Source organism: Hemitrygon akajei, chromosome 7 (assembly GCF_048418815.1).
Source record: "Hemitrygon akajei chromosome 7, sHemAka1.3, whole genome shotgun sequence".
In the NCBI taxonomy this organism is placed as follows: domain Eukaryota; kingdom Metazoa; phylum Chordata; class Chondrichthyes; order Myliobatiformes; family Dasyatidae; genus Hemitrygon; species Hemitrygon akajei.
In genome coordinates this window covers 13,365,597-13,380,951 of record NC_133130.1, presented here as the reverse complement: position 1 = coordinate 13,380,951, position 15,355 = coordinate 13,365,597, and the positions used below count along the sequence as shown (strand labels likewise).

The 15,355-nt window shown below is 48.8% G+C and overlaps 1 protein-coding gene across 5 annotated transcripts in view; it reads right to left on the bottom strand.

Moving 5' to 3' along the window:
* phactr2 (phosphatase and actin regulator 2) overlaps nucleotides 1-15,355 on the bottom strand; it is a 189,986-nt gene that overhangs the window by 4,716 nt on the left and 169,915 nt on the right. For all 5 annotated transcript variants that reach the window (XM_073050411.1, XM_073050407.1, XM_073050409.1 and 2 more), the window contains 4 exons: nucleotides 8,028-8,083; nucleotides 4,852-4,913; nucleotides 3,126-3,263; nucleotides 858-934 (listed from right to left, as the gene is read on the bottom strand). In XM_073050411.1, the coding sequence (XP_072906512.1) occupies nucleotides 858-934; nucleotides 3,126-3,263; nucleotides 4,852-4,913; nucleotides 8,028-8,083 (333 nt within the window). The remainder of the gene's footprint in view (nucleotides 1-857; nucleotides 935-3,125; nucleotides 3,264-4,851; nucleotides 4,914-8,027; nucleotides 8,084-15,355) is intronic.

Here is a 15,355-nt window from a genome sequence, read left to right as displayed (position 1 = left end):
GACAGCAGTACATTACAATAGTTAAAAAAATAAATGACAAGATATTTATTTTTTATTTACTTAGAGATACAATGTGAAATAGGCCCTTCCAGACAAATAGGCCATACCGCCCAGCAACCTATTGATTTAACCCTAGCCTCGCCACAGGACAATTTACAATGTCTAATTAACCTACTAACTGGTACGTTTTTAGAACATGGGAAAAAACTGGAGCACCCAGAGGAAACCCATGCAGTCACAGGGTAGAACGTACAAGCACCTTACAGAGGACGCTGGAATATATATATATATATATATAAAAAATAATGTGTGTATGTGTGTATACATTTATATCTTGTAATATGTTATACATGCAATAATTTTATATATGTGTGTACAATTATGTATATAACATACAAATGAGTATATATATTCCATGTACATACATACATGTGTGTTATACTATCTATACAAAATAACGTAGTGACTCGCTTGCTGTAGTCAGCTGTGCTCTGAACCTGCTCTGCTGGAGATCTGGAGTGATGGGCGAGAGCCGTGGGAAGCCTCAAGTGACTGCAGCTGACTCATGTCCCCAAACACCGGGGGTGGCGATTGCCGGTGGAGTAGCGTGAACTATGTGAAATAGGGGTGGGTTAATGTGGGACGGATGCCATCATTGTACTGTGCTAACTACAACAGTTCAGAGCTCACCCTGGGGGTGAGTGGGAGGGAGGAGTGGACACATATAGAGAGAAGGGAGAGGAAGACAAGTCACAACAAAGTGTGGGACAGAAGGAGGGGGGGAGAGAGGGACAGGGAGACACATTCTATGGGAACAGGGTGGGAGTGCACGGACAAAGACGGATCACGCCACTCACCTCGTTAAGTGTCGGCTCTCTTCATGAACCTCCATCTCTCTGCTTTTGAACTCATTTAATTCTTTCCGTATTGCAGCCTTTGCAACAAGAGAAGGAGAGAGAGAGCGAGACGTCACACGAGTGAGCACAGGAGGCCAGCATCCATACCCGATTACGGACACAACACCAGCCATTTTGTACACAGCAAACTCCCACAAGGAAAATGCAATTTTATTCTAAGCAAGGGTTGCATTTTGGGTGTAGGATAGTGGGGAGAATTGTACTGCTCTTAAATAAAAGAAAGCATTCTGTCTGAATAACTGCTCTGCACGTGACTGATAGAAACTGCAGGGAGCTGTGGACACAGCTCAGAACATCACAGAAAACAGCCTCCCCTCTCTGTGTTTCTCACTGACTCAGTAAAGAAACAAAGACCCTATCCACCCTGGACATTCTCTCTTCTCCCCTCTCTCATCGGGCAGAAGATACAACATCCTGACAGCATGTACCGCTTCTAGCCCACTGTTATTACTCTTGAACGGACCTCTTGTATGATAAGATGGACTCTAGGCCTCATGATCTACCTCGATGTGATCTCACACTTTATCGTTTACGTGCACTGTACTTTTTTCTGTGACTGTAACATTTTATTCTGCGTTTTGTTACTGGTTTCCCTTGTCCTACTGCAATGCACTGTTGTACGGATGGCAAGGAAAACAAAGGTTTTCACTGTACTGGGCATTATTTTGAAGTGACTGCAGATAAGTAAAGGGGGGTGTCAGAGGTAAGTTAGGTGAGTGGAGGGCGTTGCTAGGGCGGTGTCGGAGGCAGATACGATCGGGACATTTAAGAAACAGATAGGCAGATGGATGATAGAAAAATGGAGGGCTATGTAGATTAACATCAGCACAACATCATGGGCCAAAAGGCCTGTACTGTGCTGTAATGTTCTGTTCTACCTCATGTCGTCCATCGAGGATGAGTGAGCAGATAGAATGAAATGGCCACCCTCTCCATGTACCTGTGCCACACACACCTTCTAAAGGGCTGTGTCTATCCTGGTACTCTACACACGTAATGGCCCTTCCTGAATTCTAATTTCCCCTCAACCTCCGGCATCCTAAATAGGATCCCATTGGAAAAGGTTCCGAAATAAACTATTTAATGAAGCAGGAGGCAAAGTGGCCTCACAGGAATCACCACCAACATCCAGGTCTGGGTTTGGCAGTGCCCCCTTTCTACTACAATCATCCTCGCCTTCTCATGCCTCTGCTGCCTCACCCCCTCTCCCTCCACAACCTCCTCCTGCTTCCCTGCTCTCCCAGCCCCAGACTCCTGAAGTTAATCACTCCAGAGCCGGTAGCTTGGGCCATCCCTCCCGTAAACCATTCCATCTCACTCTCTCCCTCAGCTCTATCCTTTTGTTTCTCTCACATACACTCTCTTCCTCTGTCTAAAATATATTTCTCTCTCTCTCAGCTCTCCAGACACCTGCTTTAATATATCTGTAGGTAACAGGGGCAATTTTATTTTCAGTTCCTGTGGATCACATTGGAATGTTCCTGCTATATTTAATGCATGCATTAAAGAGTTTTAATTACTTCACAAGACACCCGGCAGAACAACCCACACATTATCAACACTTTGTATTTGCAGATTTCACATGAAGGTGGTGCGGTTGCAGACTTAAGAAAAAATAAAACCACAGAGAATAAAAATAACTCCTTCCCTGCACTTTGGACCGTTTACAAGCAATAAGTTCTCTGCAATGTGTTGCCATGGAGATGGGAGACAGCACAGGGCTCATTACTGGGATGCACAAGTTTTTAATCCAGCGCTCATCCCTCCCGGACGGGAAAGGGGGAAGAGAGAGAGAGAGATGCAACTAGTGGGTCAGAGAGAGAGGGGGTAAGTCAGAGAGAGAAATGATGAAGAGAGGGAAGAATAGTAAGACAGTAAGGCAGAGAGAGAGAGTGACAATAGAAGCGGGATGAGTGAGAAAGATATAAAGATTCAGGAAGATGAAGGCTCACTGGACATGGATTCCAGCAGAAACACATAAATAGAGAGCGAGACAGAGAGGGAGAGTAGGAGGAACAAAGAGCAGTACACACTGTGGGAGGGAGAGGGTGTGGGCAGAGAGATAACAGAAAGAGAGACAGGGATGCAGGAGGTGGCCTTGGTTTGGAGAGCACAGCTGGGACTGGTGGGTCCTGCTGAGTAAGCAGAGTAAACGGTGATGGTCCCTCGCCCGAGGCAGCCCAAGCTGCGGACTGGGCCTCTTCTCACCTTGTCAGCAGGTGTGAGACGGGTCCAGGGTTTGTCCGCCCGCCGGTCGTAATCCTGGGCCTCCGTCACCTCCACGTACTCGTTAAAGCGCAGGATGCGGCGAGCTTGCAGCTCGGCAACGGTAGGGCGAAGACTGAGCTGTGGGGAACACAGAGAGGATGGCCTGTCATTCACCGGGATCCCGCAAAAATTCACACCACCTAAAGCTGCCCTCCAACCAACAAATGGGCTGAATGGCCTATTGCACGAACAGGCTGAGGAAATAACCACTGTGGAAGGTTGAACATGAAGTTCAGGGTACAGGGATAACGTCAGGATTCTTAGCAGCGTGGAGTAACAGAGGGATCTGGGGATCCACATCCCATAGATTGCTCAAAGTTGTGAACAAGTTGATAAGGGGTTAAGGCAGAGTATGGTGTGTTGGTCTTCATTAGTCGTGGGATTGAGTTCAAGAGCTGTGAGATAATGTTGCAGCTCTATAAAACCCTGGTTAGACCACACCTTCGATCTTGTGTTCAGTTCTGGTCGCCTCATCACAGGAAGGAAGTGGAAGCTTTAGAGACCCTGCCGATGAGATTTACTAGGATGCTGCCTGGATTAGAGACGGTGCCTAATGAGGAAAGATTGAGCAAGCCTGGCAATGAAGGAGGCTGAGAGGTGACTTGATAGAGGTGTACAAGATGCTAAGGGTGGGGACAGCCAGCGACTTTTTCCCAGAGAGGAAGAGGCTAACATGAGAGGGCATATCTTAAGGAGATTGGAAGAGAGTATGGGGAATGTCAGAGGTAAGTTTTTTGTTTTTTTTTTTATACACAGAGTGTGTGGAATTCCCTGCCAGGGGCTGGTGGTGCATCCAGTTACATTATGGACATTAAGAACTTTTAGATAGGCCCATGGTTGATAGAAAAATTGAGGATTATGCGGGAGAGGTGTGTTAGGTTGATTTTAGAGCAGGTTAAAACAGAGCCAAAGGGCCTGTGCTCACTCAGGAAGTGTGAGGGGACAGTCACTATGATGTGCACTCAGTGAGACAGTACTTGGGGTTAGTGTCTCCACAGACCAAATCCTTCCTGCTGCAAACAGCAGAGAGTGGGGTGAATGTGGCACCTTGTGTGTACCCATGCACCAAGGGAGGTCTGCAGTCCCCCGAGGTTCACAGCGCCAGCAACCTGGGTCCCACTGTGGAAAGAGTTTGTACGTTCCCCCGTGACTGCGTGGGGCTGCCCTCGATGCTCCCAAACACGTCTGGATTAGGGTTGGTGGGCTGTGGGCATGCTGGAAGCATGGCAGGCTGCCCCCATCACTGTCCTGAAATTGTGTCGGTCATTGACGTAAACGAATCGTCTCGACGGGAATGTGACAAATAAAGATAATTAACAGGATTCTAAAACCCTGTGCCACGACAACCCTTCCTCAGCAGCTCAGCACCATGGGTTGTGGATTTGAAAACCCCTCCCCAGGACTGACATGGGTGAGCAGGGTCTTCCCATGACCAAGACTGCTCCTGGCAAATCTTTCTACAGGAGTGTTTTGCCATTGCCACAGCACGTATCCAACGAATCAAGCCCAAGACTAGGGAGTTGCGGAGTGGAGTGTGCATATCTCACACTTCGACGGAGGGTCATTGAACTAGAGTGGTTAACCCTGGGTTTGCTGGATTCCAGTGAGAACACTCCACCCACCCACCCCCACACCAGGGTAGGCAGATTGCTTTGCCGAAGTTTACCTTGCGTGTCAGTCTCCTCCGGATCTCCAGCCTCTCCTCCTGTTCCTCCTCCTCATTCCGGTCTGTAACAGAGACAAAACGCAGAGCGTGAGTGTGCAGCCTTGCGGGCTGGGGGTGCTTCGCAGACACCGCAACGGTTACTCCCGCGGGTGTTACCCGAAGAGGGGTGATTCCCAGCAGTAGCGTGCAAGAGGTCCTCCCCAGCAGTGACATCACCGCGCGCAGTCCAGAGTGAATAGAGGCACGCTCCTGGGATCGGGAGCTGTGTCAACCTTACCCAAACACAGAGACACACACCCACACACAGAGAAACACACACACTCAGAGACACACAACATTCAGAAACACACTTACACACACACACACACACTCCCACAGACATACACTTATACACAGAAACCCACACACACACACATTGACATTCACAGACACATACACACACACACACTTCACAGCTCCGAGGTAACAATCGACTGCACACCCACTGATTCCTACAGCAAATTCCCCACAGGACATCAGCATCTGACACTTGTAGAGCATCTTGAACATAGTACAGCATGCCAGGGTGATCAGCAGGAGCGTCATCAGACAAACGGCTGACCAACAGCTTGGCCAAAGTTGTCGGACCGTCCCAGAGCAATCAAAAGCGTGGGGGGGAGGGGGGGGACGGGATCCTGGAGCCCGGAGGCAAACAGGCAAGCGGAGAGATCGGCTGTGAGAATGAAACTCAGCCCCACCCTCAACCACCCTTTGGGAATCGGGCTGTTTGCCACAACGCGAGAAACAAGGACTCAGGGGAGGCAAGATCCAACAGACAGTGCAACCCGACACTTCTGGGTTGGTCCCAACGCCCGCCTCCTGTTCGATGTGACTTTCAGCCGACGACTCACCATCCCTAACCCGTACGCCTTTAAATCTTCAGTGTTCCCTTGTGCACAGTCTTAGTGTGTAGTACAGTCCCTGCACCATCTTTATCACCAGATACACTCATCATTCTATTAGCCTCATGCCAGCAAGGAACTTTATTGCACCCTGCTGGATGTGACAATAATCTGAATCCATGGAACTAAAGCCCAATTCTTCCTCGGGACAACTCTGGGGAACCTAGGACTCTTGCCCGGAACTCTGACTAACCTCCAAGACAGCAGCACTTTACAACCAAGTCCAACAAACAGAGGTCGCAGAGTGTCACAGGCACCACACGACCCTCCCCGCCACTGAGGACAACAAAACTCTCTCCACACTGAGGACGTCTTTAAGAGACAATGCCTCAAGACAGCAGCGTCCATCGTTAAGGATCCCCACACTCCGGGACATGCTCACTTCTCATTACTACCATCAGGGAGGAGCTACAGGAGACCCAAGACCTACACTAAACAATTTGAGAACACACCCTCCCCTCCACCATCAGATTTTTGAATGGTTCATGGACTACAGCACTGTCTTAGATGCATATGCAGTATATAGCTAGGGTGCCTTGGAGTGCTGTAGGAATTTTATGTACTGCTGCCACACACAAAAAGAAAACTCATGACTTATGTGAGTGATGATAAACCTGATTCTGATATGGGTTGCTATTGTGGGAAAGGGGAATCATGGTTGGGAAAAGGGGAAGGGAGAGGGGAGAGAGAGCAGGAAGCACCAGAGAGGCATCCTGTAATGATCAATAAACCAATTGTCTGTAATGAAATGACCTTGCTTGGTGTCTCAGCCGGGTGTATCTGCATCCATGACCCCCCCCCCCCCTTGCCCCCGGCACTCCTTCTCTGCCATCTGTCCCACACCCCTTCTGCAGCATTCCAAACATCCTTTGTCACAGTTACAAAGTTACTTGCTGTCCAGTCCACATTGACAATGCAGTACTGTGCACAAGTCTTAAGCACCTTAGTGATATATGTGTGCCTAAGACTTCTGCAGAGATACTGTACCTCTCTATTTTACATCACTGATTTTTCTAATAGTAATTTTATTGTAAGGATTGCTCACTGCACAGGGGGTCAGCCACACTTCACTCTTTGCCTCGATGTACATGCAACAAATAAACTAATCTTTATCAGATCACAGTGACCTTCCGCCATCCTTCCTCTGCCCACCCAATGTAACCTCCCTTCCAAGTGCTTTGTGGAGGGGGGAAACCACAAGGTGTAAGAGCAGAATTAGGCCACTTGGCCACTCTAGTCTGTTCTGGACATTCCACTTCCGCTGATTTATTATCCCTCTCACCCCCATTCTCCTACCTTCTCCCCATAACCTTCGGCACCCTGACTAATCAAGAACCTATCAACCTCTGCTGTAAGTATACACAATCACGACCTCCACTGCTATCTGTGGCAATCAATTCAACAGATTCACCACCCTCTGGCTAAAGAAATTCCCCCTCTGTTCCAAATGGACCTCTATTCTGAGGCTGTGCCCACTGGACGTAGACCCCCCACAGAAGGAAACATCCTCTCCACATCCACTCTAACTGGGGCTTCAACGAGATCCCCAAACTCCAGAGAGAAGAGGCCCGCAGTGGAAATACCCCTAGCACTGAAACGGTTAGAGTGGATCCGCCGCGGCGTGACGTCACGGGGAAGCCTGGATGACGTAGACGGGAGGTGGGATTCCATCGGGGAGGCTCCCACGCAGGGAGAGGGGGCGGATTCTCACTCCCCCACAGCCCCGGTGCTGCGGCAGACAGGGGGAAGATACGGGGGGCATTTTTATTTCTTGCAACCGCAGGTATGCAGCTAAAAGGTGCATTTTACAACAATGATCTCTTTTGCAACAATTTCCCCGGGAACGGGTGTTAGTCTGAATAAACCAAGCGGCGCAAGACAGACTGCAATATTTTAATCGCCCCCCCAAAAACATCACAAATATTTTTATACATGCTAAAATTTAATACATCGCAATGTCTAGAGGACATCTGTGATGGTCACCCGGAGAGCTGGGCTTTCTGCAGACATCTACTTTTTGCCCTACTTATTTAATTTAAATATATATTTCCGATTGTAATTTATAGTTTTATTATTATACGTTGCAACGTACTGCTACTACAAAACAACAAATTTCACGGCATGTGCCAGTGATGCCAAATCCGATTCTGAGATCCTGCACTGAGAAGAGCCGGCGAAGGTCTCCGGGTGAACGCACACACGATGATAACAGGACACCAGACAACTCGCACTTACATCTCAAGATGTTCCTCTGTTCCAACTCCTCCAGCGAGGGTCGCTGGCTCAGGCGCCTGCCGAAGACAATAACAATAGAATAGTGGACCATGGTTTAAGCAGCAGATCTCCGCTTTATCCTGGAGTCCCGCGGGGCAGAGCCGGCGCTGTAGTGATTGGAAGGGGGTGATCCTGCGGCACGGACGCTCCTTGTCACAGCTTTACACTGACTCACCGGCACAGCGCTGCCCTCGCCTTATATACAGTGTTGTCAGCCGCTTCCGGAAGGAGGAGTGGGAGGGGGGTGGGGAGAGAGAGAGAGAGACAGACAGAGAGAAATCTGCAGCAGCGTCGTAACGAGCTGCATCACATTATGAATCCACGTGCGGATCTTTCAGCCCCATCACCCGGGACATGCACACGCTCTCTTCTCGTTGCTACCGTCAGGGAGCAGGTACACACTCGGCCTCTGCCCCTCTGCCAACGGACACTGAACCCCTGCACGCTACCTCAGTATCCCCCCCCCCGCCTGTTTTTGTACTATTTATTAAATATACATTTAGGCGTAATGGATAGTTTTTATGTATTGCAACGTACTGCTGCCACAAAACAACAAATTCCATGCCGAGTCGAATTTCTGTACTCCCCCCACGGGGATCTTACGGGAAATAAACGTGTCCGCACATTTAACAGACGCACACAACAGTATAGCGCAGAAACAGGCTCTTCGGCCCACAATGTTGTACTGAACCAATTAAATTAGTAATCAGATGGCCAACTAAACTAATCTCTTCTGCCGACACAGTGTCCATATCCTTCCATTATCCTCTCATTCAAGAGTTTCATAAAAATTCCTGCCTCTGCCACTGCCCCAGGCAGCACAATCCAGGTACTCACTGTCTGCATGAAAACTTGCCCCTCGTGTCTCCTTTGAAATCACAACCCCCCACCTGAAATGCACGGCCTTGGGTATTGGACACTTCCACCCTGGAGGAAACTTACTCTGTCCACTCTATCCATGCCTCTCACGATCTAATTAACCTCATTCGGATATCCCCCCAGCCTCCGCCGCTCCAGAGGGAGCTGAGCATTCCTCTTTGCACTTGAGGGCCTCGCTTTATCGCAGCCCCCCACCCCGTGGGAGAAGGGTTTCTCAAGGGCCGGGGGGAGGGGGGGGGGGAGACATGACGGGGTGGGTGAGCTGTGGGGGGGGGGGGAGACAGAAGGCAAGTTTTCGACAGGGTACTTCTCCACACCTATCCCTTTCCCCACCAGCAGGGTCTTTTGACTTGCGTGTGTCTCTCTTGGATCTCAGCTACATCAGCATCCGGTGTTAAACCCACCCACCCCGGGGGAATTAGTGCGAATCATACAGACACCCAGGTCTGCCCTCCCCACCCTTGGGTTCTACCTCTTGCTCCTTATTCCCTCTCAAGTTCAAGTTTAATTGTCATTCAACCTCGCACATGAATACAGCCAAATGAAAGAGTGTTCGTCTGGGGCCAAGATGCAGAACACAGCACCAACAGCTCACAGCACGTATAGTCATGACAGCAGAAAAAGATACAAGAATAATACTAATATAGCCCAAGTCCCTGAGTATCGTGGTGCTTGGACGTTATCCAGGAGCACATTTCTGCAAGAACAGCCCATAACAGTTACATTCATTACATTCTTACGGTTTCTGTACGAACTGTAATAACAGTTCCTCATCTTGTACAGGTGTACCCCCTCCCTCTCTCTCTCTTTCCCTCCCACAGCCCGTCTTCCCCGAGATTTCTGCCATTCCCCAGCCCTGTGCAAACTAACTAAAGTACAGAGCTGCAGAAACAAGATACGAGAGGCTGGACAATCTTGGATTGCTTGGAAATTGATAAAGGTTTATAACATTTATGAGAGGCATTGATAGTCATCATCATTTTGTGCCATGACATGGGGATCTCCTATCCTTAATCTGAGAAATAGCGAGGGATTGTTGCCTGTGGGGAAGAACCCCCCACCCCAATGTCGCCGCCTTCACTCTCTTCCCTGTCCATCACCATGATTGCTGTTGGTAAATTTTTCTAAATTGCCTTCTTCTGGGCAGTGCCTTGACAAGATGGGTGACCCAGCCATTATCGATACTCTTCAGAGATGGTCTGCCTGGTGTCCATGGTCTTGTATCACAACCAGGACTTGTGATATGCACCGGCTGCTCATACGACCATCCAGCACCTGCTCCCAAGTTTTCAAGCGGCCCTGATCGGGGGGCTAAGCAGGTGCTGCACCTTGCCCAAGGGTGACCTGCAGGCTAGCAGAGGGAAAGGAGCGCCTTACACCTCCTTTGGTAGAAAAATTTACTAAGAACAGTCATGGTCAGGGAAGGCCATGATTGCCCACGTCATATGACATGGCACATAACAAGTGGACCATATACAACCCTGATGTTAATTTAACAGTAAAATACCAGAAACACAAGCCCTTCGTATAAATTGGCCAGGCTAGGTGTTTATTCCTTGGAATTTAGGAGAAAGAGTGGTGACCTTATGAAAGTGTTTAGGCTTTCATAGCTAAAACATGGGTGTTAGGCTTACAAAGTCGGGCACCTCCCAGACTCTACCCAGCTAAAAGGAGTCACTTGACACTCGTTTCCAAGTCATCACCTGCAGCCTATTTAAACCCAGCTCCCATCCTTGTTCACTTACGCAAACTAGCCAGCCTCAACCATTTGCTTCTAGCCCTCGGTTACCGTGTTGCTGTGTCATGTTAAGTATCTGTCCTCTCTTGTTTCGTGGCCCCTTACTTTGCAGTTTATTATTAAAGCTGTCACTTGCTGCTAAATCATCTCTGCTGCACTGCACTTGGGTCAAGCCTCCTCTACATTTTCTAACCTAGGGTAGGAAAGTCCAAAACTAGGGGGCACAGATATAGGGTGAGAGGGGAGAGGTTTAGCTGGGACCTGAGGGCACCTTTTTCCACACCGAGGGTGGTGAATACCTAGAATGAGCCGCCAGAGGAAGTGGCTGGGGCAGGTACAATAGTATCATTCAGGAAGCTCTTGTATAGGGATGCAGGGGAGCAGGGCTGAGAGGGAAAAGGGCAGAACACAGGAGATTGGAACAGAGGTGGTCAGAATGGAGAGGCTGGGCCAAAGGGCCTGTATCCCCTGTATTATGCTCTATGACAGTAAGATGGGCACGACATTGTGGACTGAATAGCCTGTCCAGTGCTCTTCGCAACACACCACTCCAAGCACTCACCGCTGTGTGTAAAAAAACTCACTCCGATAATATCCTTTAAACACTCCCCAGTCCTGTGCCATATGATATTTCTACCGTAGGGCAAAGCTGCCTTTTGCCTACCCTATCTATACCTCTCATAAACTTATAAACTTCTATCAGGTCGCCCCTCAGCGTTCACCACTTCAGAGAAAACAACCCAGGTTCTTCCAACACAGAATGCTGGAGGAACTCAGTAGGTCAGGTAGCATTTATGGAAAGGAATAAAGAGTCAATGTTTCGGGCCGAGAACCTTCAGCATTAAGGACATCTTCAAAAGGCAATGTCTCAAAAAGATGTCATCCATCATTAAGGACCCCCGTCACCCAGGACATGCTCTCTTCTCATTGCTACCATCAGGAAGGAGGTACAGGAGCCTGAAGACACATAATGAATGATTCAGGAACAGCTTCTTCCCCTCTGCCATCCGATTTCTGAATGGACAATGAACCCATGAACACTTACTCAATATTTTTTGTGCTACTTATTCAGTTAAACAGCAATTTAAAAATGTATTTCTTATAGTAATTCATAGTTTTGTATTATTATGGATTACACTGTCCTGCTGCCACAACAAATGCCAGTGATATTAAACCCGATTCTGATTCTGTAACGTGAATGCTTTATTCCCTTCCACAGATGCTGCCTGACCTGCTGAGTTCTTCCAGCATACGGTGTGTGTTGCTCTGGATTTCCAGCATCTGCAGAATCTCTTCTGTCCAAGTTTGTCCAAACTCTCCTTATACCCCAGACTCTCTAATCCAGACAGCATTGTGGTGAACCTCCACTGCACCCTCTCCAAAACCTTCCTGTAACTGCACACAATGAATCTGGAGCAATGTTTTACTGGGTCAGACAGCATGCAATGGTAATACCTAGGTGACTGTTTGAAAATCGGAATGTGTCTCCCTCAACAAAGAAACGTGAAAGAAACAGCAGCATTTGGATATTCAGTCCTTTCAGTCTATTCTACGTTCAATAGAATATAGAACTCTGTGTGTGTGTGCGCGCGCATCACCGGGAGATAGACAGAGATGGGGTAACATCTCCGTCTCGGTCTGTGTAGGGCCCCGCACTCTTGGTGTATGGGTCTGCCCAGCGTGTTCCCTGTGTGTGTAGTCCTCTGCATGCAGGACACATGAGACTATCCAAGTACACTGAATAATTCACTTGGTTACTCAATCTTCTACCAGTGGCTTTTTCTCACTCACACTTGTACACACACACATGCACACGTGTGCACACTCACATTACCAATGTCACCAAAGACTCCAGCAAGTTACTTCAGATGTAGTGCGGAGAGCATTCTGACTGGCTGTATCAGTGTCTGGGTGGGGTGGGGGGGGGGGGGACACAGGCTTGAAATAAGTTGCAGGAAGTTGCCACTCCATCATGGGCAGCAGCGTCCCCAGCAGTGAGAGCATCCTCAAAAGGTGCCGTCCATCATTAGGGACCTCCACCACCCAGGACGTGCCCTCTTCTCATTGCTACCATCAGGGAGGAAGTACAGGAGCCTGAAGACACACACTCGACATTTCAGGAACAGATTCTGTCCCTCTGCCGTCAGATTTCTGAATGGACATTGAACCCGTGTACCTCAGTAATTTTCTTTCTTTTTCTTGCTCTCTTTCTGCACTGCTAATTTGATTTCTTACTGCAACTTAGAGTTTTTTAACTTATGTATTACAATGTACTGCTGTGTAAACAACAAATTTCACCCGACATGTCAGTGATATTAAACCTGATTCTGATTCATACCCACCTTCACACTCATGCACACTTACATACACACACTTCCCTTCACACTCACTGACACTTACATACACACACACACTCACCTTCACACTCACCCACATTTACACACACACCTTCACACTCACACTTACATACACACACTGCCCTTTACACTCACACACACACTTCCCTTCACACTCACTGACACTTACATACATACACACACTCACCCACACTGACATACAGTCAGACATGGACACTCACACTTACATACACACACACTTACCTATACACACACCCACACTTACCTACACAGTCAGACACACAAGCACTTGCCCACACACACAGCCACTGGGTGCCTGTTGGAGACCCGGTTTCATGTGGCCCATCACCTCTGCCCTCCATCATGGTACCTGTGGCTTGTAGTGGTGTTGAGGGTGGGATACACTGCCCTGCCCTGCCCCCTCCTGCACTCGGAAGTGGGGGTGGGGTGGAGTCAGACAGACTGTGTGGGTAGCTGACAGGAAGCTGCCTGTGAAAGAGTGTCAAGTGGCATTGATGCAGCCCGGCTGATCCAGTCTCTCGCTCTCTCTCTCTCATACATATTAACAGAGCAGTGGGGATGACGTGTTCAGCATGTCACTGAACATATTACAATGGGTATGTTAGCAGTCAATCAGTCCCTGACGCTTGCTAAATGCTTGACATCTCGATAAAAGTCCTCACACAAAGGCACCCTTTATTTGTCCGGTGGTGTCACAGTGATGAGTGTCAGTGGGTGGGGGCTGAGGCTCCATTCACCACACAGAGACTGCTGGAGCAACACACACAGAACGCTGGAGGATCTCAGCAGGTCAGGCTGCCTTTTCTCGAGTATCGCATCAAATCGCTGCCCCGTCTGCATCCTCAGTGAGGGTGGGCAGAAATATTCTCTCAGTACAGATCACAGAGTCACGGAACACTGCACAACACAAACAGGCTGTTCGGCCCATCTAGTCCGTGCTGATGTATTACTCAGCCCATTCCCATCGACCTGCACCCAGAACTTAGCCCGCCTTACTCCTCCTAAATTTTGAAATTCAACCCATATCTAGCCACCACTTTCACTAGCCGCTCGTTCCACACGCTCACCACCCTCTGAGTGAAGAAGTTTCCCCTTCACGTTCCCCCTAAATATTTCACTTTTCACCCTTATAACCTCTAGTTTTAGTCTTACCCATCCTCACTGGAAAAAGCCGGCTTGCATTAACCCTATCAATACCCCTCATAATTTTGTATCCCTCTATCAAATCTGCTCTCCTTCTCCTAAACTCCATGGAATAAAGTCCTAATCTATCCAAACTTTACCAATAACTCAGGTCCTCAAGTCCTGGCAACGTCCTTGTAAATTTTCTCTTCACTTTTTCAATCTTATTGATATCTTTCCTGTAGGTAGGTGACCAAAACTGCACACAATACTCCAAACTAGGTCTCATCAGCACCTCATGCAACCTCAACGTAACATCCCATCTCCTGCGCTCGATACTTTGACTTATGAAGGCCAATATGCCAAAAGCTCTCGCTGACACTACCCACCTGTGACGCCACTTTCAAGTCCCTCTGGGAAGACAGGCAAAGGAAGCCAGCTAGGTCCAGATGCAATGTATTCCCCAAGAGAAATGGGAAGGTCTGCACCTCCAAGTCAAATTTAACTGAATTACTGTAGATGTTTTGAGGCCGCAACTGGTCAGGGTTGACCATGGATGTTGCCTCCCAGCTGTGGCACGTAGGCCAGGGAAGTATGATATAGAGAGGCTCCCCCTCTTCAAGCAGCTGATGGATTCAAAGGAAAGGCAGAGACTGATACCGTTTGGCCCCAGTGACGTCGCAGGAGTTGCCTGTCAACATTAATCTCAACGTAGGACTGCCTTAGGGACTCCAGCTCCAGGTCCTTCCCTCGGGGTTTACTCCGACGCCTTCCCCGTGAGTGGGTACAGCTCCAAGGCAGCGGAGGTTTGAGATCAGAGTTTTCCGTCTCCTAGCTGAGCTGCCCACCACAGCTGATGAGCCTCACCTGCCCAAACCGACTGGTTTTAAGGCACCAGTAGCCCGCCTTTGCCCCTTCCCCTGTCAGTGGAAATGGTTCCGTCAGGTTTAGTAGCTAAGCCACACGTGAAGGCCAGGAGCTGGACACTGGTTGTCAGAGGCTGTTTAAGACACATGCCACTGGGGGCGTTTAATAGGTAGTTGGAGTTAAACAGTTAAATTCTGTTATTATCCCCTATGTCTTCCCTCACAGTCCTCAGCAGCCCTGTGTCCACCGTGGAGAACTTCAGGTTCCTGGGAACCACCATCTCTCAGGATCTGAAGTGGGAGCAG